The following is a 23,926-nucleotide window of genomic DNA, read 5'->3' as shown; positions in this document are numbered from 1 at the left end:
TGAACCCCAGTGATACGAGACAGTGGGAGAACCTGTGGCCCCTGGGAATAGAGAAGCAGCCACATTTGCTGGGCAGAGGTGAGGCGGGGGGAGGCTCCCAGGTTCTGTATCACGAGCTGGGACTGGGGAGAGGGCTGTGGCACTCACGGATGACTTCTGACCTTGTGTTACCCTCTCCTCGCTTCCCACTGCTGCCCTGGCCCCTGGCCTGGGGGATGGGTGGGGTGAGCTGGCCCAGTCCCGCCCCTCATAGGTGCTCATACTCACACGTGCCCCTCCAGGGCTGCGTAAACAGGATGGGCGCCTGGGTCAGCGGCTCCCTCCCTTGGCCTTCCCTCCCACTCGTTCCCTGGGGGTGGCTGGCGCGCCCGGCCGTCCTGCTCCGCGCCCAGCTTTCTCAGCCGGGAGCAGCCCGAACGCTGAGACACCCTGCTGACCACTCAAAGGGCGACAGCCACCTCCCTCCCCAGCACTGAGGGTCCCCCCGGGGGCTCTCCCCAGAACGTCAGAAGCTGACACGCAGCCAGTCTCTCTCTCGGGCTGGAAGGTGTGGAGGAACAACAGGGCAGTCACCTGTAGGTGGCAATGCGGGAGGGGAGAGGGAGAGGAGAGGCTGAGGTGCTGAAACCAAAAAAGGCCGACGATGGGCTATGCCTGTCACTCTGGAGCCCCTGAGCCAGGCTGGCTGAGCCTGGGTGGGTCCTGTCCCCTGGGGCTTCCCTGTCCTTACTCCCCTGGTGGGGTCCTGCCAGTAACTCCTCTTTTCTAAGTCTGCCCCCACCCCACCGCCTCCAGGAGCCACTGACAACCTGTCTCCTTGAATGCCCCTGCCCCCACCCAGCGCCCCGAATGCCTGGGGTTGGGAAATGGGAGCCCTTTTGCATCACCTCATCCGTTTCTCCCTCCCTCCCTGATGCAGTTCACTCTCTGTTTCGACAGAGACTCTCAGACTCACAATTACCGCTCATTACCCTATCGGTAGCTGGGCCCTGAGTCACTGAGGGGAGGGACCTCAGGTTGCCCAGCCCTGTCACCTTCTCCCAGCCTAGTATAAGGAGTAGTGACAGGGAGGTGGACTCTGGGAAGGCCGGGAAGTTGAGGACAGGAGACAGAAGGCTGCAGACCCAGAGGGAGGGAGGACAGGGAGTCGGAAGGAGGAGGACAGAGGAAGGCACACAGACGCAGAGCAAGGGCGGCAAGAAGGAGACCCTGGTGGGAGGAAGACACTCTGGAGAGAGAGGGGGCTGGGCAGAGATGAAGTTCCAGGGGTCCCTGGCCTGCCTCCTGCTGGCCCTCTGCCTGGGCAGTGGGGAGGCTGGCCCCCTGCAGAGTGGAGGGGAAAGCACTGGGACAAATACTGGGGAGGCCCTTGGCCAAGGGACCAGAGAAGCAGTCGGCACTGGAGTCAGGCAGGTTCCGGGCCTTGGCACAGCAGATGCTTTGGGCAACAGGGTCGGGGAAGCAGCCCATGCTTTGGGAAACCCTGGGCATGAGATTGGCAGACAGGTGGAGGATGTCATTCAACATGGAGCAGATGCTGTCCACGGCTCCTGGCAGGGGGCACCCGGTCACAACGGTGCTTGGGTGAGTGGCTGTGGGGCCAGGTGTGGAAATGGGAGGCTGTGGGCTTCTGGGTTGAGATTCTTGGGAAGTGGTTGAAAGGATGGATGGATCTCTTACTTGCAGCCTTCTGGGGCAGCTTTCTTCTATGTTCTGCCCCCCTCCTATGCCACCCTGGAGTCCCTCTGCCTGTCCCTCTCCCGGTCTCTCTACCATTTGCTCTGGCTCTTCTCTGTCAGGGTCAGAGATGGTCCCACTAAGTGCAGGTTTGTTATTCTTGCAGGAAACTTCTGGAGGCCATGGCACCTTTGGCTCCCAAGGTGGTCTTGGAGGCCAGGGCCAGGGCAATCCTGGAGGTCTGGGGACTCCATGGAACCAGGGATACCCTGGAAACTCAGCAGGCAGCTTTGGAACCAACCCTCAGGGAGCCCCCTGGGGTCAAGGAGGCAATGGAGGGCCACCAAACTTTGGGTCCAACACTCAGGTAAAGTCACCCCCCAGACCTGCTACCTGCCACCTCCCTCCCTCCAAGCCCACACACTCCACGTGCCTCTCTGGTCCCTCTGGATCCTACACTCAGTCTCACCTTCTCTGCAGGGAGCTGTGGCCCAGCCTGGCTATGGTTCAGTGAGAAGCGGCAACCAGAATGAAGGGGTAAGAGGAAAGGGCTGCGAACGAACGAAGAAGCCACTGGGTGCAGGCTACCGAGAGCTGGGGAAAGAGAAAGAGGAAAGCAAGATGCGGGAGTGGAGGGATTGGGGTGAGAGGAAGAGATGGGGCTGGGCGAGGAGTCTCACGCCTGTAATCCGAGCACTTTGGGAGGCCGAGGCAAGTGGATCACCTGAGGTCAGGAGTTCAAGACCAGCCTGGCCAACATGGTGAAACCCTGTCTCCACTAAAAATACAAAAATCAGCTGGGCGTGGTGGTGTGCGCCTGTAATCCCAGCCACTTGGGAGGCTGAGGCAGGAGAATCACTTGAACCTGGGAGGTGGAGGTTGCAGCGAGCCAAGATCGCATTACTGCACTCCAGCCTGGGCAACAGAGTGAGACCCTGTCTCAAAAAAAAAAAAAAAAAAAAAAAAAAACGAAGAGACGGGCTTGGGTCTGGGCCCGGGGAGGAGGCAGATGGGAAGGGGAGGTGGGAGAAACATGTTAAGAGAAAGGAAGCCAAGCCCTAAAGAACAGGAGAGGCCTGGCCTGTGTCCACGGCCGAGGCCGACATCTCCAAACTCACCGTCCCCTTCCCTCCGCAGTGCACTAACCCCCCACCATCTGGCTCAGGCGGAGGCTCAAGCAACTCTGGGGTGAGTGGAGAGGGGCAACCCGGGAGTTTTGCACCAGAAGGAAATGGAAAAGTTCTGCTCCCCTTAGACTGGGCACCATGGAATTTGGCCTGGGTGGAGAGGGAGAGAGGTGGGGCCTGTCTTGGTGCTCTGTCTTTAATCCTGGCCCTGCTCCCTTCCTGCCCCTCAGGGAGGCAGTGGCTCACAGTCAGGCAGCAGTGGCAGTGGCAGCAACAGTGACAACAGCGGCAGCAGCAGTGGCAACAGTGGTGGCAACGGTGGTGGCAGCAGTGGCAACAGCGGCAGCAGCAACAGCAACAATGGTGGCAGCAGCAACAACAATGGTGGCAGTAGAGGTGACAGTGGCAGTAGAGGTGACAGCGGCAGTGAGTCCTCCTGGGTGAGTTTGGCACCTCTGTGGAAGACTGAGATGGGGTAAGGCCCTAGTGGTCCCTGCCAGGAGAGGGCTCCAAGTTTCTCTGAAAGCTGCCGCTGCCCCAGGATGGGCAGTCTCCCTGGCAGTCGTCACTCAGGGGTTCCCTCAGCCTCCTGTTCCCCACCCATGCTGTGCCCCTGACACGCGCACTATTATTTCTGCCAGAGCCACCCCACAGCTTCTGACTCTGTATCCCTATTTTCCACTCTGTGATGGTGGGGACGTTATCCCACCTGTCTAAGCTCTTGCAGTCAAGTCCACTTGGCAAGTCTCAGGAGATCCTGGGGTGGTGGAGAAGAGGGGGGACATGGGAGAATATGACACTTGTCTGGGAAGCTTCCAGGAGAATGGGGGCAGGACTGTGATCCGGGAGACCTACGGACGCTGACAGAGCGACGGTGCAGACGACATTCACACATGGGGCCCCTGCATGAGTGTGAGGGCAGGAAGGGGCGTTGTGACCCCGCAGCTGCCACCCCAGGGCCCCGGGCCTCACTGACTCCAGAGCCGGCAGTCCCTCCAGCCTCCTGGCCAATGGCCTGTCCAACCCCTTGGCTGATGGCATCTCCCATCCCGTGTCCTGGAGTCGAGCTGGAGAGGGAGCCACATCTGGCTTCCTCGGGGGTCTGGGAAAGGTGTCAGACAGGAGGAGGTGCGTGAACACAAGACGCCAAATAACCTGAGCTGCTCTCATGCCCCGCTCCCGGTACAATCCTCTTCTCCCCCATCTAGGGCAGTTCTGGGAATGGTGACCAAGGCAGCTCCGGCAGCTCCCAGGTGAGGGCTCTCGGGTCCCTTCCACTTGCTGCCCCCTGGTGGCAGGATCGCGGCTACTGCGCGGCCGGGCTCCAGGGGTTCCCACCCCTGGCCTGCGGTGGGCGGCAGCTTAGGTTCCCCAAATCATTGCATAGTTCCGAATACCCTCGGCCACACCTGGCTTTCTCCATGCTCAGAATAACTTTCTGCAGCGACCAACAGGCTAAAGACAGGGAAGGTGTGGAGGCTGGAAAGAGGACTGGAATCTGATTGGGGTTCCAACAAATCTGCAACACCGCTGGGAGCGACTGGGTCCCCTTTAGGTCCTTTAGGACAGCGTTTGAAATCTTGCTTTCCCCTGCAGGGATCCAGTACCGGCTCCTCCTCCGGCAACCACGGTGGGAGCGGCGGAGGAAACGGACATAAACCCGGGGTGAGTGACTGGCGTGAATCTCCCACCTACCGCGGGAAGAAAAAGGAGAGCAGCTGATGTCACTTGCAGGATCGAGGAGCCAAGGCTCCGCGGAGATGGGGCTGGATGGCCGCGGAGTGGAGCGGAAGAGGCTCGCCCCAGGGTTAAAATGCTCCCATTTGGGGGCTGGGACTGGTCTGGGAGGGGACTGAGAGAAAGCCTCCACTTTCTTCCCCCGGCAGTGTGAAAATCCAGGGAATGAAGCCCGCGGGACCGGGGGATCTGGAATTCAGGTGAGAGCCAAAGTCTCTTGGGGACTGCAGTTCCTGCCCGGGACTGCGCCCGCTCCTCCTAACTCAACTCCGCTCAGCCCCCTCCTGCCTTGTCTGCGGGGAACTATTTCAGCAGAAGAAACCAAAATGCACTCCTAAAAATGCTAACAATTTCCAAAGTACTAATTAATTGCAAATCTTGCTGTGATATACCTCACCTTATACCACAGATGGGGCTGGGAGAAATCCCAAGTAAACCGATCCTGGCACAATTGTCTTAAATGTCCTCTATCCAGCCAGGGAACAGACTGTGGTGAACTCTGGGGGATTCAGAGTGTTTTGGAAAGAACATTCCCCCCAGTTATGCTGGAAATGTGGGCTTTATGTCAGCAACCGTGGTGCTGAGAGTTAGTGTTACTGAGATCTTGTGAAAGTGCGGGTTGCTCTAACAGGGTTGAGTAAGGCTGAGCTCCGCGTTGCTAACAAGCTCCTGGGTGAGGCTGGTGGGAAAGGACTCACCTGGCCAGGAGTAAGGCCAGACCGGAAGTGCTGGGGCTGAGTAGAGACAGCTCTTTTTAGATCATCTATGAGGGATACTAACCTTTTATGGGAACAAACTGGATTTTAAAAAACTTTCCCTCTTTCTAGTTTTTTTTTTTTTTTTTTTTTTTCCTTTTTGAGATGGAGTCTCATTCTGTTGCCCAGGCTGGAGTACAGTGGTGCGATCTCGGCTCACTGGAACCTCCACCTCCGGGGTTCAAAAGATTCTTTTGCCTCAGCCTCCCGAGTAGCTGGGATTACAAGTGCCTGCCACCACCCCTGGCTTTTTTTTTTTTTTTTTTTTTTTTTTGTATTTTTAGTAGAGACAGGGCTTCACCATGTTGGCCAGGCTGGTCTCAAACTCCTGACCTCAGGTGATCTGTCTGCCTCGGCTTCTCAAAGTGCTGGGATTACAGGTATGAGCCACTGCACCCGGCCTTTTCTAGTTTTATAATATACCACAGTTTTAAGTATATAAGTAGTCAAAAAACAGCCATCTTTTCCTCTATGGTTTTTGCTCTTGGTGTACTGCTTTAAGGTTTTTATTTTCTTCTAGCACTATGCATAGTCCTGTAATTTCATTTTTTCAGTTTAACTGGGATGCATCTGGACTTTGTTTTCCCGTATGCTGTCTAGTCCCACCCCTCCATCTAACCAGACTTACCCTACACTTTGTATCCGAGCTGTGTGCTCCTTTATGAGGGGGAAAACTGGTTAAAAACAGAGAGGAGGAAACTGATGAGCTAGAACTAAAATTTTCCTCCAAAATACTTCACTGATATTCCCAGTCCCATGTATTCAAACACTTCAGCCTCTGACTTAAAATGCCTCTTATAAATACCTTAGTATTTTGGGGAGCTTCTGGGAATTCTGTCAGACAAGGACCACACTGCTTTATTTATGGTAGCTTTAGAGTATGTTACTATCTTCCTCTTATCTTCACTTACCATTTATCTTTTCCAGTGTTTCCTTACCTATTCTTAGACTTTTGTCCTTCCAAAAAAAAAGTCAGTGTTTGAACCAGTTCCAAAAGACAGTGCCATTAGGATTGTTAGAGGAATCATATTAAATCAATACATTAATTTTTGGTGGTGGCCTCAGGATCTTAAACAGGGGTCTGTGTTTCTTTGTCTCACCCTGCAGGACTCCAGAGGAGAGAGAGTTTCCAGCAACACGAGGGTAAGAGGATGGCAGACCTGGGGGCAGAGACTGTACCAGTAGTAAGTGGGATAGAGGTAGGTTCTCCAGGAGCAATACTGGCAGACAGGTGGTCCCACATCCCTGCCAAGTCTACATGAGAGCTCTGGGAACGAGGAAGTACTTATGGGTCTGGAATTCACCACGTTTCACAGCAGATAAAGCAGGACTCCAGAGGAGCCCACCTCTCCCTTAAGAGGGGACCAGCCGGTCTACTCTACGCCGCCTCAGCCGCTACTGGCTCTCCAGCTAGCATCCCCTTTTCTTACTAATGCCAATCAGCCCAGACAGGGTCCTTCAGTTTGAATCAATTTAGTGCAACAGCCTGGCTCACTCCAGCTCCCAAGCCAGGGGAGAATTCAGATGCCTTGCTGGAAAAGCCCTCCCTGATGGATTTTGGGTGGCTTGCAGAAATGAACATAAACAGAGATGGCAATGTTATCTCTGGACATTGTAAGTGAGCAGCCACCCGACCCACAGGAGCTCGAAATAAGATCGAAGGGCAGATGGAGCTTCCCTGAGACAAGGACCTCTTTCTCGGGGCTCTGGGAAGTCCTCTGTCATGCTCATGTCTCAGTCCCCCGATTCAGGAACCCCTTGCTGACACCCTGCTTCTCTGCCCTCTCGTCCCCCTGCCCGCCTGCCTCCCCATCAACTCCTCTCCATTTTCTGTCTCCCTAGGAAGTAAGCAAAGAGGGCAATCACCTCCTTGGAGGCTCTGGAGACAATGATCCGGTGAGCTTAGGGGCAGGCAGGGTTGGCTTTAGGAGAAGAGATGGTGAAGCATGCTAAGATCCTGGGAAAAGAAACAAAAATGTCAGTTTCTTCTTGCAAGCTGCTCTAAATCTGTGTCCAGTAACCATCAGGAGACCAAAACAGGGGACTGGGATCCCCATCTCCCTTTTCGGTTCATTCCTTCCTTCCTTCCTTTTGATTTGGATCAGAGCCATGTTACTTTTGTAACGGGAAAAAAAAGATAAAAGTAACAGAAGAATGGCCAAGGGGATTTCCATACTTAGGGAGGCAGTGTTGAGAAGGAGAAAGTCGGCCGGGCGCGGGGCTCAAGCCTGTAATCCCAGTACTTTGGGAGGCCGAGACGGGCGGATCACGAGGTCAGGAGATCGAGACCATCCTGGCTAACATGGTGAAACCCCGTCTCTACTAAAAAATACAAAAAACTAGCCAGGCGCGGTGGCGGGCGCCTGTAGTCCCAGCTACTCGGGAGGCTGAGGCAGGAGAATGGCGTAAACCCGGGAGGCGGAGCTTGCAGTGAGCTGACATCTGGCCACTGCACTCCAGCCTGGGCGACAGAGCAAGACTCCGTCTCAAAAAAAAAAAAAAAAAAAAAAAGGAGAAAGTCACTGAGCTTTGAGGTAGAAGATGGGGTTTCAAAAGCCAGCTCTGACCAGGCATCAGCATAACTGTAATCCCAGTGCTCTGGGAGGCTGAGGTGCGGGGATCATTTGAGCCCAGGAGTTTGAGACCAGCCTGAGCAACATAGCAAGACGCTGTCTCTACTTTACAAAAATAAAATAATAGGCCGGGCACAGTGGCTCACACCTATAATCCCAGCACTTTGAGAGGCCGAGGCGGGTGGATCACCTGAGGTCAGGAGTTCGAAAACAGTCTGGCCAACATAGTGAAACCCCACCTCCACTAAAAATACGAAATTAGCCGGGCATGGTGGTGCATGCCTGTAATCCCAGCTACTTGGGAGGCTGAGGTGTGAGAATCGCTTGAACCTGGGAGGTGGAGGTTGCAGTGAGCCAAGATCGTGCCATTGCACTCTAGCCTGGGCAACAAGAGCAAAACTCCATCTCAAACAAACAAAAACAAAGAAAGGAAAATAAGTTTTTTTTTTTTTTGAGAAGGAGTCTCACCCTTGGCCCAGGCTGGAGTGCAGTGGCGCAATCTCGGCTCACTGCAAGCTCCGCCTCCCAGGTTCACGCCATTCTCCTGCTTCAGCCTCCCGAGTAGCTGGGACTACAGGCGCCTGCCACCACGCCCGGCAAATTTTTTTTTTTTTTTGTACTTTTGGTAGAGACGGGATTTCACCATGTTAGCCAGGGTGGTCTCGATCTCCTGACCTCGTGATCCGCCCATCTCGGCCTCCCAAAGTGCTGGGATTGCAGGCGTGAGCCACTGTGCCCAGCCTCAAAAAAATTTAAGATATATGTTAAAAACACCACCAGCTCTATCATGTCATCTGTGTATCTTCAGGCAGGTCAGCTAACCTCTTCTAGCCTGAGATACCTCCGGTAAAATGAGGACAGTGAAGCCTGACTCACGTAGCCTTCAGTTACCATACAGCTTTCTGTGTCACCACCAGACCAAGGTGTTGTGGAGTCCAGACTCTGGAGGCAGATGCCGCATAAGGCACGGTGCTTGGCGTGCCGTGGGACTGTGTGCCAACTAATCTCATTACTTGGGGTGTTTTGGGGACAGAAAAGGGTGAAGGCAAGAGTCTGAATATTGAGATTCAGGGGACTGAGTGGGGTTCCATGGGAGCAAGCCATTCTAAGAAGGCCTTCCTAGGTGAACTTTTAGGGGCTATGTAAGGAAGAGAAGGCGGCTTTACAGAGAGGAGGACAGGAAGCCTGGACGGAGGTGGGGATGAAGCAATCCGGGGCAGGTTGACAGGTGGCAGGCATGATAGGACGCATAAGCCTTGGACATCGGTCCCCCTTTTCCCCACCCAGGGGCAGGGGTCCAGCTGGGGCAGCAGAGGAGGTGACGCTGTTGGTGGAGTCAATACTGTGGTGAGTGGAGGCGACACTCCACCTTGGGCTGGGACCATGGTGTCACGCAATCCTCGCCTCCCCTCCTGCCACTCATATCTCCCGCCTCTGGCTCACAAAGTGGGTTCTTCGTCTCATCCCATTTCTCCTTGATTCCATAGAACTCTGAGACATCTCCTGGGATGTTTAACTTTGACACTTTCTGGAAGGTGAGTTCTGCAAGATGGCCCTGTTCACTTGCATTTGGAAAACCCCTGCCCTTGGGGTCCTCTTTCTAAACCAACAGTCAGCAGTGGCCCTTGACTTCTCTCGGCCAATTACCTTATGACTCAATTTGGCCATTCTTCTTTTTGTTTCCTCTGCAGAATTTTAAATCCAAGCTGGGTTTCATTAACTGGGATGCTATAAGCAAGGTAAGGGCTGGAAGGCCGTGTGATCCCAATCTCTGTCGGAGAGGGGTATAGGGAAGAAAGCTAAACCTCCGCTCGGTGAGCTGGGGAAACAGTGACCCTGGCTACTAAGGGAGCATTTAGGCCAGTGCTAAAAACAAAAACTAAACCCACTGGGGGTGGAGGAGGGAGGACAGAGGAGGCCTGAAAAGAGGGGCAGAATCCGGAGCAGTTGGGATTGGGGATGAGTGGAGGGGATGGGCTTCTTTGCTGCTTCAACACATAGACCCGAGCAGGTCCCGAACCTCAGTTCCCCCTTTGAGATGGGGAAGGTTAAGGGGAGAGTAGGTTGACTCCTAGAGGGTACACAGAATGAGGAGGGAGGTGGAGCTAAGACGCCCCGAGAGGATGGACACCCAGAGAAAGGAACCAGCAGTGGCCGACAGCCTCAGGGGTGACAGGCATTAGTCTCTCCCACACAAACAAAAACACAGCTGGGGTGCAGAACCCCTCCCTCCTTCCTCCCTGCCCACACTTCCCTCCTGCAGGGGAACCCCTGGCCAGGCTGCTTTGATATCTGAGTAGCAGAGGCACCTCTAGAGGAGAGGGGGCTGGACTGGAAGGGAGGGGAGGAAGGACAGACAGACAACCCACACAGACACTGCCCCGGCAGAAGCTGCGACTGGTGATGAGAGGATGGGTTTCTGAGCCACTATTTTTTTTTTTTTTTTTTTTTTGAGACGGAGTCTCACGCTGTTGCCCAGGCTGGAGTGCAGTGGCGCGATCTCGGCTCACTGCAAGCTCCGCCTCCCGGGTTCCCGCCATTCTCCTGCCTCAGCCTCCTGAGTAGCTGGGACTACAGGCGCCCGCCACCGCGCCCGGCTAATTTTTTGTATTTTTAGTAGAGACGGGGTTTCACTGTGGTCTCGATCTCCTGACCTTGTGATCCGCCCGCCTTGGCCTCCCAAAGTGCTGGGATTACAGGCTTGAGCCACCGCGCCCGGCCCACTATTTTTTTTTTTAAGAATATGAATTAGTTTAAACATGGAGAGACTTCACATAATGATTTGGATTTCGGGTTTCTTTCAAAAACTTTGGCAACACTGGATTCCATTTCCACGGGATGGGGTTAGGCGAGAGCTGAGAAACAGCTGCTGCTTGGCCCAGGTAGGGTGTGTTGGGAATAGGTGGGAGGGTCACTCTCTAGTGGCCAGACTGTCCCTACCTGTCACAGTCATTTTAGCCACCCAACTGATCCCTGTGAGCAGTGGAGCTTCTGGCCTTTAATGTAAAAGAAAGAAGACTGGGCTCAGGAAAATCGAAGTCTGACGTTTTAGGAAGAAGGTTGAGGAGAGAGGAGAGTACAGATGTTCCCACCCAGCTACAGTGGATTCATGTTCTCTCTTTCTTTCTCTTTTATTTATTTATTTATTTATTTATTTATTTATTTATTTATTGTGAGACTGAGTCTCGCTTTGTCACCCAGGTTGGAGCGCAGTGGTTTGATCTCGGCTCACTGCAACCTCTGCCTCCCGGGTTCAAGCGATTCTCCTGCCTCAGCCTCTCTAGTAGCTGGGTTTACAGGTGCCCACCACCACGCCCGGGTAATTTTTGTAGTTTTAGTAGAGATGGGGTTTCACTATGTTGGCCAGGCTGGTCTCGAACTCCTTACCTCCAGTGATCTACCCGCCTTGGCCTCCCAAAGTGCTGGGATTACAGGCGTGAGCCACTGCATCCGGCCTCTCTGTTTCATAGAGAATGGTTTCTGGTAGAAACAAGACTCTTTCCCGGGTCACAGGGAACTTAGGGTCTGATGGGAGCCGGGGCACATACAGACACTTCCCAGAGAACCAGGACCGACACCGTGCCATTTTTGCCCATCTAGGGCGGCAGTCGAGGGAGTGATCGCAGTGAGTCAGGATTCATCTGGGCCAGCTCCTCAGGAGGCAGATCTCCTAGAAAGCAGGCAGGGTAGAGGTGGGCAGGGCAGAGGGTGGAGCCCCGCTCTCCACAGTGGGGCGAGGGAGCTGAGGACTTCAGCCAGAGTGAGGAGGAAGCAGAGGGGAACGCAGTGTAATGTTTCTGACGAGGCAGGGGGTTCTCAAGCCCACGCCGGGGTATCTGGGTTTGTTTGGATAGCGGGGCAAAAAGGTCCCTGTAGATTTCTGGAGCAGGGGTTTTTTATACCCTTGTGTCGGCTCACGATGTCCCGGAATTCCTGTTCCTCAAGCTCTCTCTTTAGAACCTATTTCTGGCCAGACGCGGTGGCTCATGCCTATAATCCTAGCACTTTGGGAGGCCAAGGCTGGTGGATCACTTGAAGTCAGGAGTCTGAAACCAGCCTGGCCAATGTGGCCCATCTCTACTAAAAATACAAAAATTAGCCAGGTGTGGTGGTGTGCGCCTGTAGTCCCAGCTACTTGGGAGGCCGAGGCAGGAGAATCGCTTGAACCCAGGAGGCAGAGGTTGCAGTGAGCTGAGATCGTGCCACTGCACTCCAGCCTGGGCAACAGAGTGAGACCCTGTCTCAAAAAAAAAAAAAAAAAAAAAAAAAAAAAAGAACCTATTTCTTTGCCCAGGACCAGAGGAGCTCTCGCATCCCGTGACCTCCAGACAAGGAGCCACCAGATGGATGGGAGCCCCCTACTCCCTTCTTAAAACACCACTCTCTCTCATCACTAATCTCAGCCCTTGCCCTTGAAATAAACCTTAGCTGCCCTAAACTCCTGGTCTCTGCTCCTTTCTTACGTCTCCGCTGTTGTCCGGGGTGGTGTGGAAAGGGTGACTGCAGCCCACAGCTTTGGGAAATGGGATGGAGGAGGCCCAGCAGGTGGAAAGGGGATGCTCTCAGGCAGGTCCTAGTCTTGAGGTTTTGCTAGAATTAGGTTCTGCTGGAGGCTGGCAGACTTGGGATAGAGAACATTGTATGCTCTGGGACAGGGAGAGTTGGTTAGTGCCTCTCTCTCTCCCTGTGTTTCCAAACATGGTTTTCTGGTGTCCCTAAAGACTCCCAGCTCCTCCCGTTCCAAACCTTAGTCACAATGACATTCTGAAGGCTGAGAAAGGGCAGTAGCAGGAGGAGGGGTGGGTGAGCGTGCCCAGGCTCTCTGCTAACCTGCTCACCACCTTTCATCCACAGAACAAAGTCCCACCCCCCAGCACCCGAGCCCTCCTCTACTTCAGCCGACTCTGGGAGGTAGGAGAATTCTTGCTGTTTGAAGAATGGAGGCCTGGCCCTCCCGACTCCCCAAGCCTCCCTCAAGGCAGCCACCCTCTGCTCCCACCACCTGTCTCCAAACTCCCCCTCTTTTCATTTTTGAGATAGCTCATCCAAATCTTATCGCCCAAATCTTATCACCAATACCATCTCAAGTCCTGCCACCCTCAATCTCCCACGTGCTTACCTTCCTCCAACCCCAAACCACACCCAAAAGCTCCTTCCTAGCTGGAGACTACCCCAATTTGCTGCACAGACCACCCCCTGGGTTCTGCCTCCCCGGCCCACTCCGCCCTCCTTCTCCCCGCAGGATTTCAAACACAACACTCCTTTCCTCAACTGGAAAGCAATTATTGAGGTAAGCGGGGCAGGACTTCTCAGCTCTGGGACACGGGGTTTGGGGCCCTGGGCGAGCCGCTGACCCAGGTGTCTGTCCCAGTTTCTTCCCCTCCCTTCCCACTTTCTCAGGCTTTGTGCAATCCCAAGTGGGGGCGGGGTGAGAGGGAGAAGCTGTGAGTCACTGAGGAGCAGGGTGGGAGGACCTCCTAGGATAAAAGCCAAGGCCAAGCGCTGGGGCTTCCACAAGCACATGAACATGAAGCTGGCCGCTGCCTCTGCTCTGCTCCTGCTCCTGCTGGGCCTGGCCTGGACCCAGGGGAGCCACAGCTGGGTGGGTACCGCAGCGTGCGCAGGTGCGGGGAGACCACGTCGTGGGGAAGAAGGGGCCTAGGCTGGGGCATGGGGAGGACAGCTGAGGGGGAATGGGAAGGCGGTATGCAGGGGTCAGGTCCCTGTCTAGTGGAGGCAGCTGCTGAGGGTCTGAAGACCTGGGTCAGGGAGGATGGGCCGGACCTCTGGACCGTGCCAAAGACCACACTCCAACTGTGCATGGCCAGTAGCCTTTGAGAAACAGGACCCGCGGGCACTGAGGTAAGGGCTGCCTGCTCCCGCATCTACATGTGCCAAGTACATGAGGCTGGACAGGTGGGGCCCTGCGAAGGGGGAGGTCGACTTCAGCTGAGTGCGGTCATGCATGTGTGTGTGAACAGGGTGGCAGGTCGTCTGATGTTTCACGAAGAACCAGGATGCTGATCTCTAATTGTAACTAATTTAATTTTTAAGTGGACCAAGCAAAAAATATCTGGAGGCCCATGGTCAACCAGTTTGTGACCTCAGGGTTAGGGCTTGCAGTGGGGTTTAGGTTCAAGGTCAGGTATGGATAAGGCAGAGTTAATGCTGGAGTCAGGACTTCACTGTCACTGTGTGTGTGTGTGTGTGTGGCGGGGCGGAGGGTCCAAGTGGAGAAGCTGTGATGGCTTTTCAACGCTTAGTTTCTCCTCCTGTGCTGGGGCTGGGGGTGTCCGGCGCATCTGCAGTGCCTTAAGTTGCTTTATCTGTTTTCTTGTATTTCTTTTTTTGCTTCCTGCAGCCTAGAGCTAACCTAAGCATGCAGCTTCTGCAGATAACAGCCCCTCCTTCAAGCACCCTGTGGGGCATGGCATCGGTGTGCAGGGACTAAGGGCCTACGGGCATAGCAGCAGGACTTGGTACAGGCAGAAGGCGAGCTGGGCTGCGGTGCCTGGGTCTGCCCCAGAGGAGCCTGCGTGGCTGCAACTCACTTGTTCTAGCTCAGTCTCAGGCTGGAGCTGTCAACTCTCCCAGGGCATGGGTGGGGAAGGAGTTGCCAAACCTGGTTCTCTCCCTGGCTCCCAATGCTGAGTGTGGAAATCTGTCGTCTATCTATCTGGGCCAACAGCTTCTCCAGGCTCACTGCCTTCTCTATAGGTAGCACGTGGAAAGGGTGGGGTGAGGGAGAAACTGGGGCTCCGGAAGCCCGGCAAGGCCCGCACGACTGCAGAGGCAAAAACTGTGGCCCCTTTTTCCTTTCAGGGTGCGGACACGTCATCACTGCAGAAACGTGCAGGCGGCGCCGATCAGGTGAGTCTCTGTCCTCAGGTTCCCCTGCAGGGCCCTTGGTCCCCCTTGGCCTTGCTCCCAGGTCTGGGCAATCTGAAATTCTCTTTGCCCCCACCCCCCACCCCATTCAATGGCGTTCTCAGCCGGGTGCAGGCTGGTAGGAGGTGGCAGCTGTAACTTCCAAGGTGAGACATCTACCACGGACCCACTGGGTTAGGTCCTGGAGCTTCTTTTCTTGGTCTCCTACCCTCATCTCCCAAGTAACACTTGAAGAGTTGGGAGAGGACTCGAGGGCAGGGTGAGGAGGAGGAGAAGGTGGTGGCCATTTGGGCTAGGACAGTAAAGGCAGGTGAGGGTGTGGGCCCTAGCTGGCTGGAGGAGATTCTATAAAAGAAAACACGTGACACGAGGGGAGAAGGCAGGCGTTTTAAGAAAGGTTCGGTCCAGGCAGGAAGGTGGCATGTTTATTCCAGAGCAAAATGGCCTTCTTCCGTCTGTTCTAACCCCCACACCCACTTCTTCCACAGAACTACAACTATAACCAGCATGCGTATCCCACTGCCTATGGTGGGCAGTACTCAGTCAAGACCCCTGCAAAGGTGAGACCTGCAACCGCCCCGTCTTCCCACTGGGGGCTCTGCATGAGGGATGGGGAGAGAGGCTTTCACTGCCGGGTCCTCTCGGTTGGTTGCCTTGCCTGAGGCTGGATCCCGCTCTCTTTGAGTCCAGGCCTCCCCACCCTTTTGCAAGGGAGACTCGGGTTCCCTGAGACAGTTTGGAAGTGAAAGGCAGGAGGGTTCAATGCTCCTCACACCCACCCAGTCAGAAAAGGTTAAAAAGGAGCAGCAGCAACAGAGAAAACTGAGAACCAACACCCTCTCCAAGAAGAATATAGGGTCTAAAAACTCATGACACCGGCCGGGCACAGTGCCTCACACCTGTAATCCCAGCACTTTGCGAGGCCCAGGCGGGCGGATCACGAGGTCAGGAGTTCAAGACCACCTGGCCGACATGGTGAAACCCCATCTCTACTAAAAACACAAAAATTAGCCGGGCATGGTGGTGGGCGCCTGTAGTCCCAGCTATTTGGGAGGCTGAGGCAGGAGAATTGCTTGAATCCAGGAGGTGGAGGTTGCAGTGAGCTGAGATTGCGCCACTGCACTGCAGCCTGAACAACAGAGCAAGATTCCGTCTAGAAAAAAAAAAAATAACGACACCTGCAAAACACACGAGCAGCTCTTCCTCACAGGTTCCCTCTCTGTGGACGTTTTTTGGGGAAGATGGAATGGAGAGTGAGGAAAACAGACTCGCGCTTAGGGGCCAGCCAGGGAGTGGATGGTTGGTGGAAAAATGGATGCTTTATTCCACAAAGGAAATGAAAGGAAAAAATACGTGAAAATATGGTTTCATTCTGTTGCAATGAAGGCAATCTCGTAACATCAGTAAATGAATATGCTAAGTGCAAATTCGGCTGACAAAGCGACAGCAGGCTGGGTATTTCCATCTCTCACGACAATAAAGTCCTCGCCTTGGGGAGTGGACTTTCCACTGAGAGAAACCACAGGCCGGTGAGAGGAGGGACGTGCAGCTTCTACTGCCTGTGGCTTCCACTCTGCCGGGTTATCTGTGGCCAATGTCGACCCACCTGGCAGGCCGAAGGGAGGCCTATCCTCTTTTGACCCCCTTGGCCAGTACGTGCCCAGGAATCATGTTCAATATCATCTTGGATCAAGTACACTTAGGATAATAAATGTGCTGTGAAACCAACTCCACAGTCTGAATGTCCACAGTCAGACTGGAGAACCTTGGTGATAGCCCCGGTGTGAGCCTGCCCTTGCCGCTGGGCCCTTCGTGAGCCCGGAGGCCATGGCAGGGTACAGGGAGGCCATGAGCCCCACATCACTTTCCTTTGATTTTTTCGCAGGGGGGAGTCTCGCCTTCTTCCTCGGTGAGTATGGGGGCCTGATCTTCATCTGGCTGGAGAGAGAAGGGGCCTGAGGCCAGAGGGTGTGGAAGGGACCCTGTGGTGACCACTCAGATTTCTCTTTTTCTGGCAGGCTTCCCGGGTGCAACCTGGCCTGCTGCAGTGGGTGAAGTTTTGGTAGGTGAGTGTCAGAGTGGGCCGCACCAGGCCACATCCTGGGAGCGGATGCATAGTCACCCCAGGGCAGGGCCAGGATCTTGGTATATCCTCAGATCTCAGTGGGCAGCGACATGAAGTCAGGTATGCTCTGCGTGGACGCTCTAAAGGTGTTAAGGCAGAGGGGAGCTCATGGTGGGGTGTGGAGAAAGACCCATAATAAAATGATCTAGGGCCGGGTGCGGTGACTTATGCCTGTAACCTCTGTGCTTTGTGAGGCTGGGGTGGGAGGATCACTTGAGGCTGGGAGTTTGAGTCCAGACTGGGCAATATAGCAAGACCCCACCTCTAGAAAAGCAAAACAAACCAAAACAAACCATTCCAGCCTGGGAAACATGGCAAAACCCCGTCTCTATTAAAAATACAAAAAATTAGACAGGTGAGATGGTGCATGACTGTAATCCCAGCTACTCTGGAGGCTGAGGTGGGAGAATCACCTGAGCTTGGGAGCTGGAGGCTGCAGTGAACTGCAATCACGCCACTGCACTCCAGCCTGGGCAATCAGAACGAACAAACAAACAAATGAAATGAAAACAAACAAACAAACAAACAGAAAGATTAGCCGGGCATGGTGGCACCTGCCTGTAGTCCCAGCTACTTGAAGGCTGAGGCAGAACGATCGCTTGAGCCCAGGAGTTGAAAACTGCAGTGAGCTATGATCACACCACTGCACTCTAGTCTGGGCAACAGAGGGAGACCCTGTCTCTAAAAAAAGAACGAAAGAAAGAGAGAGAGAGAGAGAGAAAAAGAAAGAAACAAAGAAAGAGATAAAGGAAGAAAGAAAATGACCTAGGACCATCAGAAAGCACCCTAAGGTGGGACCACACAGGCACAGCTCTGAGAAGAGAAGATGGTGTTCTAGATGGAGCACAGGGACCGGGATAGAGATGTTGCAGGGGAACTGTAGAGAAAAGAGCCTCCTGGTGGAAAGGTTCAGAGGCAGGACGCAGCGAGGCTGCAGCGGCGAGAGGTGATAGCTTAGCTCGGCAGAACCACAAACTTTGTTTTAGGTGAAGCAAAAGTGAGGGGCACCACAGGTGAACAGGTTGGACAGCAAAAGAATGGTGGGCGCCCAGACGCTGGGTGAAAAGATGCCCCATTTCTGTAGGCTTAGGAATGGCCACATGCTACCATTTGATTTTCTTTCTTCTAGGCAATTTCTTCCAACCACCACCGAGGCCCCGAAAAACACTGGTAGTCAGGGAGCTCCTCCCCTTGGCTCCCAGCCTGTACCAGCCCTGGCCCGGCTGCTGCACCTCTGTTTCCTAGGCTGGGGACCCAGCTTGTGTCTCCTTATTTCCTCCCACTGCACTGTGGGGCCTCAGTGACCACCAGCCTCATCGGATACACCAGCATCTTTCTCTACCTGCTCCCTTTTGTGACCTGAAGTCACTGTGACAGTTCTCCGGGAAGGAGGAGCTTCCTACTTTTGAGTCTCTCTGTGGAAATAAAACATGAGTCTTGTTTCCCTACGACTTTCTCAAATTTTATTCTTTAATGCTATGTTGATGGCCTGGCTCAGGGAGGATGGAAGAGTGATTTAGGGGCAGCTAATCTGCCTGAAACTGGTATAAGGCACAGAGGCCGAGAGAGATGAGACCTGGGTTTTATTTCTGACAAGCAGCCTGCATCGTGCATCAGTTTCCTCATCTGTTAAAAAAAAAAAAAGATCATTAACCAACCTATATCTGAATACCATTCTTTTCTTTTTTTTTTTTTTTTTTTGAGACGGAGTCTCGCTCTGTCGCCCAGGCTGGAGTGCAGTGGCGCGATCTTGGCTCACTGCAAGCTCCGCCTCCCGGGTTCACGCCCGTTCTCCTGCCTCAGCCTCCCGAGCAGCTGGGACTACAGGCGCCCGCCACCGCGCCCGGCTAATTTTTTGTATTTTTAGTAGAGACAGGGTTTCACTATGGTCTCGATCTCCTGACCTCCTGATCCGCCCGCCTCGGCCTCCCAAAGTGCTGGGATTACAGGCGTGAGCCACCGCGCCCGGCCGCCATTCTTTTTTTTTTTTTTTTTTTTTTTAAGAGTGAGTCTCACTCTGTAGTGCAGTGGCACGATCTTGGCTCACTGCAACCTCCACCTCCTGGGTTCATGCAATTCTCCTGCTTCAGCCTCCTGGGTAGCTAGGATTACACGCATGCGCCACCACACCTGGCTAATTTTTGTATCTTTAGTACAGACGGGGTTTCACCATGTTGGCCAGGGTGTTCTCGAACTCCTGACCTCAGATGATCCACCCGCCTCGGCCTCCCAAAGTTGCTGGGATTACAGGCGTAAGTCCCCATACCCGGCTTGAATACTGTTCTTTTTGCACTTGAAGCAGCCACAGGTGTTTTGGTGGCCTGAAAAAGCGACAATGGAACTATTCAAGTCAGGAGGCAGGGGGAAAGAGGTTGTTCAAAGTGGGAGGTCAGTCCCAGAAGGTCAGGGAGAGGGCAGGAAACAGGAGCCAGGTGCTGGTGGAGACTGTGCTTCACCACCTGGACAGGCTGCCGTGGGGATGGGGGTGTGGCTGGGGAGACGCGCTTAGGAAGTTGGGGGCACTGGATTAACCCAGGGCCTTATCATAGGCACTGCCCTGTGTTTCCAGGATACAGAGGGAGGGAGGAGAACACTTCCACCCCATCACTGTATCAATGAAACAGGAGAGGCTGCGGCGCAGGCTGAGCCAGGCGTATTCCACGCTGAGGAGCCCTTGGGATGGGGCTGGGGGTCTGCAGTTGGAGCCCCTAAGCCCCACCAAGCTGGTCCAACACGTCCGGATTAAGGATCCCCCACCCCTTTGTCCCCCTGGCATCCCTGCAAGGGACAGGAAGTAAAAGGTGGACAGGAGGCGCCCTGCCAGCCTAAGTGACTCCCTCCCAGGTTTGAGTTCCCTGAGGGCATGGCCCCCGTCTGCCTAGGTCACTCTCCACCCACAGGACAGGCACAGGGCCTCACACAGTGGATGTATACATGAAAGAAACCCGGCCCAAAACTGACTTCAGGAAACCAAGCTGACCCAGTCCGCCTGCCTGGGAGAAGGCTCGGCCTCTCTTCCGCTCGGCCTCTCCTCTTCCGCTCGGCCTCTCCTCTTCCGCTCGGCCTCTCCTCTTCCGCTCGGCCTCTCCTCTTCCGCTCGGCCTCTCCTCTTCCGCTCGGCCTCTCCTCTTCCGCTCGCCTCTCTTCTCTCCTGGGTCCTGAAATCCTGACGCTGGTTTGTACTTGTCCTCCGGGGTTCAACGCCGTAGGAGAGCCTTGCAGTACCTCCTGGAGGCCACAAGGGGGAGAGCGCGGGGCTGTCCCAAGGAGGAGGCTGCATCCTCGCTGCACAGGGAGCTTCCCGGAGCGTGGGTGGGGGTGGAAACCCGCGGGGAGCTCAGGTCTCCTCGGCCTAGTCCCTGAGGCACTGGGAGACGCGGGGTGAGCACGGTTCTTGGCTCGTGGGGTGCTCGTGGCCCAAAAAGCTGAAAGCAGCTCTTGAAAGCTTAGAGTGACACCCGAGGCAGGCTAAGGTCCCCTGGCATAAGGGGCCCTCCAACTAAGGGTGGGTACCCCTTTCTCCTTTCAGGGATCCTCCAGTGACCTCCTGAAGCCACAGCTTCCATCTTATTCCTTAGATCCCATTCTTCCACAACTCCCGGAAGGAGCCCGTGCTCCGAACCTACCACCAGCTTCTCATTAGCCCTGGAATAAAATCCCTATTCCTCACCACGGCTCTATGCAATGGGCCTGGCCTCCCTCTCTAAGGTCCCTCTGGGCCTACTGGCACAGGCCATCAGGGAACAAGGGCGGCTGTTACCAAGGTCTTCAGAAAGCCAGAGCTTCATCTGCTTTTAGGACTAATTTCAAATTTCTCTCCCTGGGCCACCTTTTTAAATTTGTATTTTAATAGAGATGGGGTCTTGCCATGTTGCCCAGGCTTGTCTGGAATTCCTGGGCTCGAGTGATCCTCCTGCCTCAGCCTCCTAAAGTGCTGGGACTACAGGTGTGAGCCACTGCACCCGACCCTCAGGCCATCGACCAATGAAGCCCTGTCAGCATCATATGGCTGTCAGCATCATACGGTTTTCTTCGCAGCACCTGTCCTTCTCTGAAGTAATCTTGTTTGTGTGTCTATTTTTTGTTGCATTATGATGTCTCCTTCGCTAGGATGTGGACTCCGTAGGGCAGGTCTTTTGTCCATCTGCAGTCCCCAGCACCAAGAGTAAAATAAATATTTACAAATTAGCCAATGGAGAGAGGGATTGGAATTAAGTGGGACCAATCCGGGAAGACTTCCCGGGACAGGTTTAAGCACAGGGCACATAGGGTGGGTGGCAAAGGAAGAAACCGGACCTGCTGGTGGATGAGGCTGCTTTCTTGGGTGTGACAACACTGACGACGGGAGGAAGGGACGGGACAGGGATGCCCTGAGTTCTGCCCCCTAATACTCCACACCCCAGCCCCCTTTCTCTCCCAGGATTCCTGGCTTTCCACCTAGTGTTCACTAAGGCCCCGAAAACCCAGTGTCTATCTCTTGGAATCCCCACTCCCTCCCTAGACCCAAAAGGCTGGCTGCCAGGCCCTAGGTGTGTCTCACAATGGGGCAATCGGGGCTGGGCCTCGCCTCCTACCCACGCTCAAGTTCTGGCAGATTTGGGGTGGGGTGGGGGCAGGCCTGTGGGAAAACAGGGGTTTACTGGTATTCTCAGTGAGGGAGCTAGGAAGTCAAGCCAACCTGGAGATGTGATGTTGCAGAGCCAGTCTCTGCGGCTGCCTGACTCCATTAACCCTCCGTGATTCATCCAAAGCTGAGCTGCATATCGGGCAGATTTTCCTGCCACCCATCACCTGAACTGCTGGGACCCTCTCCCAGGGAGAACCCCCTGCCCCTCTCTTTCCCCATCTGCCCAACCCAACTCAGGGACACAAACTACTGAGGCAGCGTAGATGGAGGAAGCTGGAGGAGTCTGGAGAGAGACACTGGCTTCTAAAGCTGGCACAGCAAAAATCATGTCAGGATGGAACTAGCTGGGCGCTGTGGCTCACTCCTGTGATCCCAGCACTTTGGGAGGCCGAGGCAGGGAAATCACTTGAGGTTAGGAGTTTGAGACCATCCTGGCCAACATGGTGAAACTCCATCTCTGCTAAAAATACAAAAATTAACTGGATGTGGTGGTGCATGCCTATAACCCCAGCTACTTGGGAGACTGAGACAGGAAATCACTTAAACCTGAGAGGTGGAGGTTGCAGTGAGCCGAGATCATACCACTGCACTCCAGACTAGGTGACAGAGCAAGACTCTGTCTCAAAAACAAAAAACAAACAAACAAACAAAACCCCAAAAAATTACCCTCAGAAAATCTACCAGGAAGGTGCCAAGTGGAAACAAATCATGAGTCCAACACAGACAGCTTTTTTGTCCAGCATAGGAACAGAATTTCTTTGGTTGAGCACACAAAGCAGTTGGCCTGTGTTTAGAGGCACGATACAAAAAGTACCTATTTTTAAACACCAGAATGTTGAACACTAGAGCCAGAACCAGAACCTTATCTGTAAACACATACTTGGTGTGGCAAGATGATTATACTACTGGAGGCATCTGGAAACTGAGGCAATCTCAGGTTCATTCGGGGGCTGATGCCACTAACCTTAGTTCTTCGTTTTCATTTTGTCAAGAGCGTGTAGTTTGATTCATTTAAATGAATGCACCTATGCTTGGAGCTGCCATGTCTGATGGTGCAGGCTATGTATCACAAAGGACACTGTAAAGGGGACCTGTGGGGGTTTGATGCAGTCTGCCCCCCACTCTCAGGGCATAGGTCTAATTCACACAGGGTGTTACATGGGCTGTAACATAGCCTGTCCAGCATAGAGAGGAGCGATACAGGTTCAGGCTCTGGAAGCCCAGCGTTCTAATGCTGGTCCTGTCACATTCTGGCTGTGTGACCTGGGGTGAGTTATTTAACCTCTATATGCTGTGGTTCCCCCGCCTATAGAATGTGAGTAATTATAGTACCCACCTGTGTCAGAATCACTGGGACATTTCAATGAGATCACGTATTTGGAGCACTTAGTACAAGGTCTGCCACATAGTAAGCCTCAGTAACTCAGCTAACATTCTTATCAGTACCATGAGGTGGAGAGGAAAATATAGGAAGGGCAATTTATTGTCAAAGGACAATCACAGACTAGACTCTAGAGCCAAACAGAAGATGGCGTTGGATTGTTTGATGCTCTAGATCACCTAGGCCAAAACTGGCGCTGGGTCCCCCCACCCATCTGTCAAATCATAGCTGATTACACATCAGTTCTCTTTTGTCTGATTCTTCACTCCTGGAGTTGACCCTATGCGGATGGAACGGTGGCTAATGAGCTTTTTCAGTCACTGTTCGTTAATTAGTAAGATTCATTACACAGAACTTGTGTCCTCCAGAAAACCTTTTGGGAGGTGCTCCACCCACCTCAGTCATTCTATAACTCGTCCCTTCCAGGAGCACCAACTCTGTGACATCTACTACTGCATGGCCATCTGGGCTAAGGGAGTGTTCTCCAAGCAGTGTTCCCTCAGGTAGCTCTGCAAAGGGGAAGCTGCCGTTATAAAATCAGAGGAGGCTGAAGAGGGGCAGGATGTCTGGGACTGGGGTGTGGGGGCAGCGTGAGGATGGAGCCGAGGTGCCCAGCTGCTGGGGTTCGTAAAGGTTATTCATGGACACCGTCCAGCCCTCCCACCCAGGGCCGCCGCCACGGTGCATTGCATCAGGTTGGGTTGATAAGGTCTTGCTTTGCCCTGGCAGTGCCGGTCCATGTCCCAGCCCCTCCCTGTTACAGCAGGAGCCGGTTTGGCCACCTGAACTTCACTGTGGAGAAGGCTGCTTGACTAGGACGTTGTGTCACAGTGAGGTGATCCAACTTCCAAACGGGGGGTGGGGCGAGGTGGGTTAGGGCAATGACATGGAGTGGGCACTCCAAGTTCAGGGTACCTGGATCCCATCTCCAACTGGGCACCCTAAGACCTGGTTTTTGTTTCCCTGTTCCTTGTCGTCTTAGCTCAAGACAGTCATTTCTCTGAAGACCCAAGAGTAAAAGATGGGCAGTTGGAAA

The 23,926-nt window shown here is 54.0% G+C and overlaps 2 protein-coding genes across 9 annotated transcripts in view; one reads left to right on the top strand and one right to left on the bottom strand.

The window, feature by feature from the left end:
- Positions 1 to 23,926, bottom strand: part of TMEM147 (transmembrane protein 147) — a 136,116-nt gene that overhangs the window by 32,820 nt on the left and 79,370 nt on the right. The window lies entirely within an intron of this gene.
- Positions 1,255 to 16,823, top strand: DMKN (dermokine). Of its 8 annotated transcripts, XM_050768790.1 has the most exons (17): positions 1,255 to 1,584; positions 1,844 to 2,044; positions 2,158 to 2,214; positions 2,815 to 2,865; positions 4,401 to 4,469; positions 4,691 to 4,741; positions 6,404 to 6,439; positions 7,139 to 7,192; positions 9,157 to 9,216; positions 9,357 to 9,404; positions 9,561 to 9,608; positions 12,724 to 12,780; positions 13,112 to 13,159; positions 14,692 to 14,739; positions 15,246 to 15,317; positions 16,643 to 16,666; positions 16,776 to 16,823. In XM_050768790.1, exons 1-17 carry the CDS (start codon positions 1,255 to 1,257, stop codon positions 16,821 to 16,823), a joined length of 1,302 nt encoding a protein of 433 aa, XP_050624747.1. The 8 variants fall into 8 exon arrangements, with proteins under 8 accessions (XP_050624747.1, XP_050624746.1, XP_050624748.1 ...); XM_050768789.1 differs by lacking the exons at positions 6,404 to 6,439; positions 7,139 to 7,192; positions 9,157 to 9,216 and adding an exon at positions 3,035 to 3,244; XM_050768791.1 differs by lacking the exons at positions 12,724 to 12,780; positions 13,112 to 13,159; positions 14,692 to 14,739; ... (1 more) ...; positions 16,643 to 16,666; positions 16,776 to 16,823 and adding exons at positions 3,035 to 3,244; positions 12,164 to 12,303.

Source organism: Macaca thibetana, chromosome 19, assembly GCF_024542745.1.
Source record: "Macaca thibetana thibetana isolate TM-01 chromosome 19, ASM2454274v1, whole genome shotgun sequence".
Lineage (NCBI taxonomy): Eukaryota > Metazoa > Chordata > Mammalia > Primates > Cercopithecidae > Macaca > Macaca thibetana.
This window is presented reverse-complemented; position numbering and strand designations above follow the sequence as displayed.

What these genes read in the sequence shown, in the direction of transcription:
- DMKN (XM_050768789.1), top strand. Translation starts at nt 1,255, where the DNA reads ATGAAGTTCCAGGGGTCCCTGGCCTGCCTCCTGCTGGCCCTCTGCCTG. An exon ending in ACTTTGGGTCCAACACTCAG is followed by an intron (nt 2,045 to 2,157) that starts GTAAAGTCACCC and finishes CCTTCTCTGCAG; the next exon opens with GGAGCTGTGGCCCAGCCTGG. An exon ending in GAGGCTCAAGCAACTCTGGG is followed by an intron (nt 2,866 to 3,034) that starts GTGAGTGGAGAG and finishes CCTGCCCCTCAG; the next exon opens with GGAGGCAGTGGCTCACAGTC.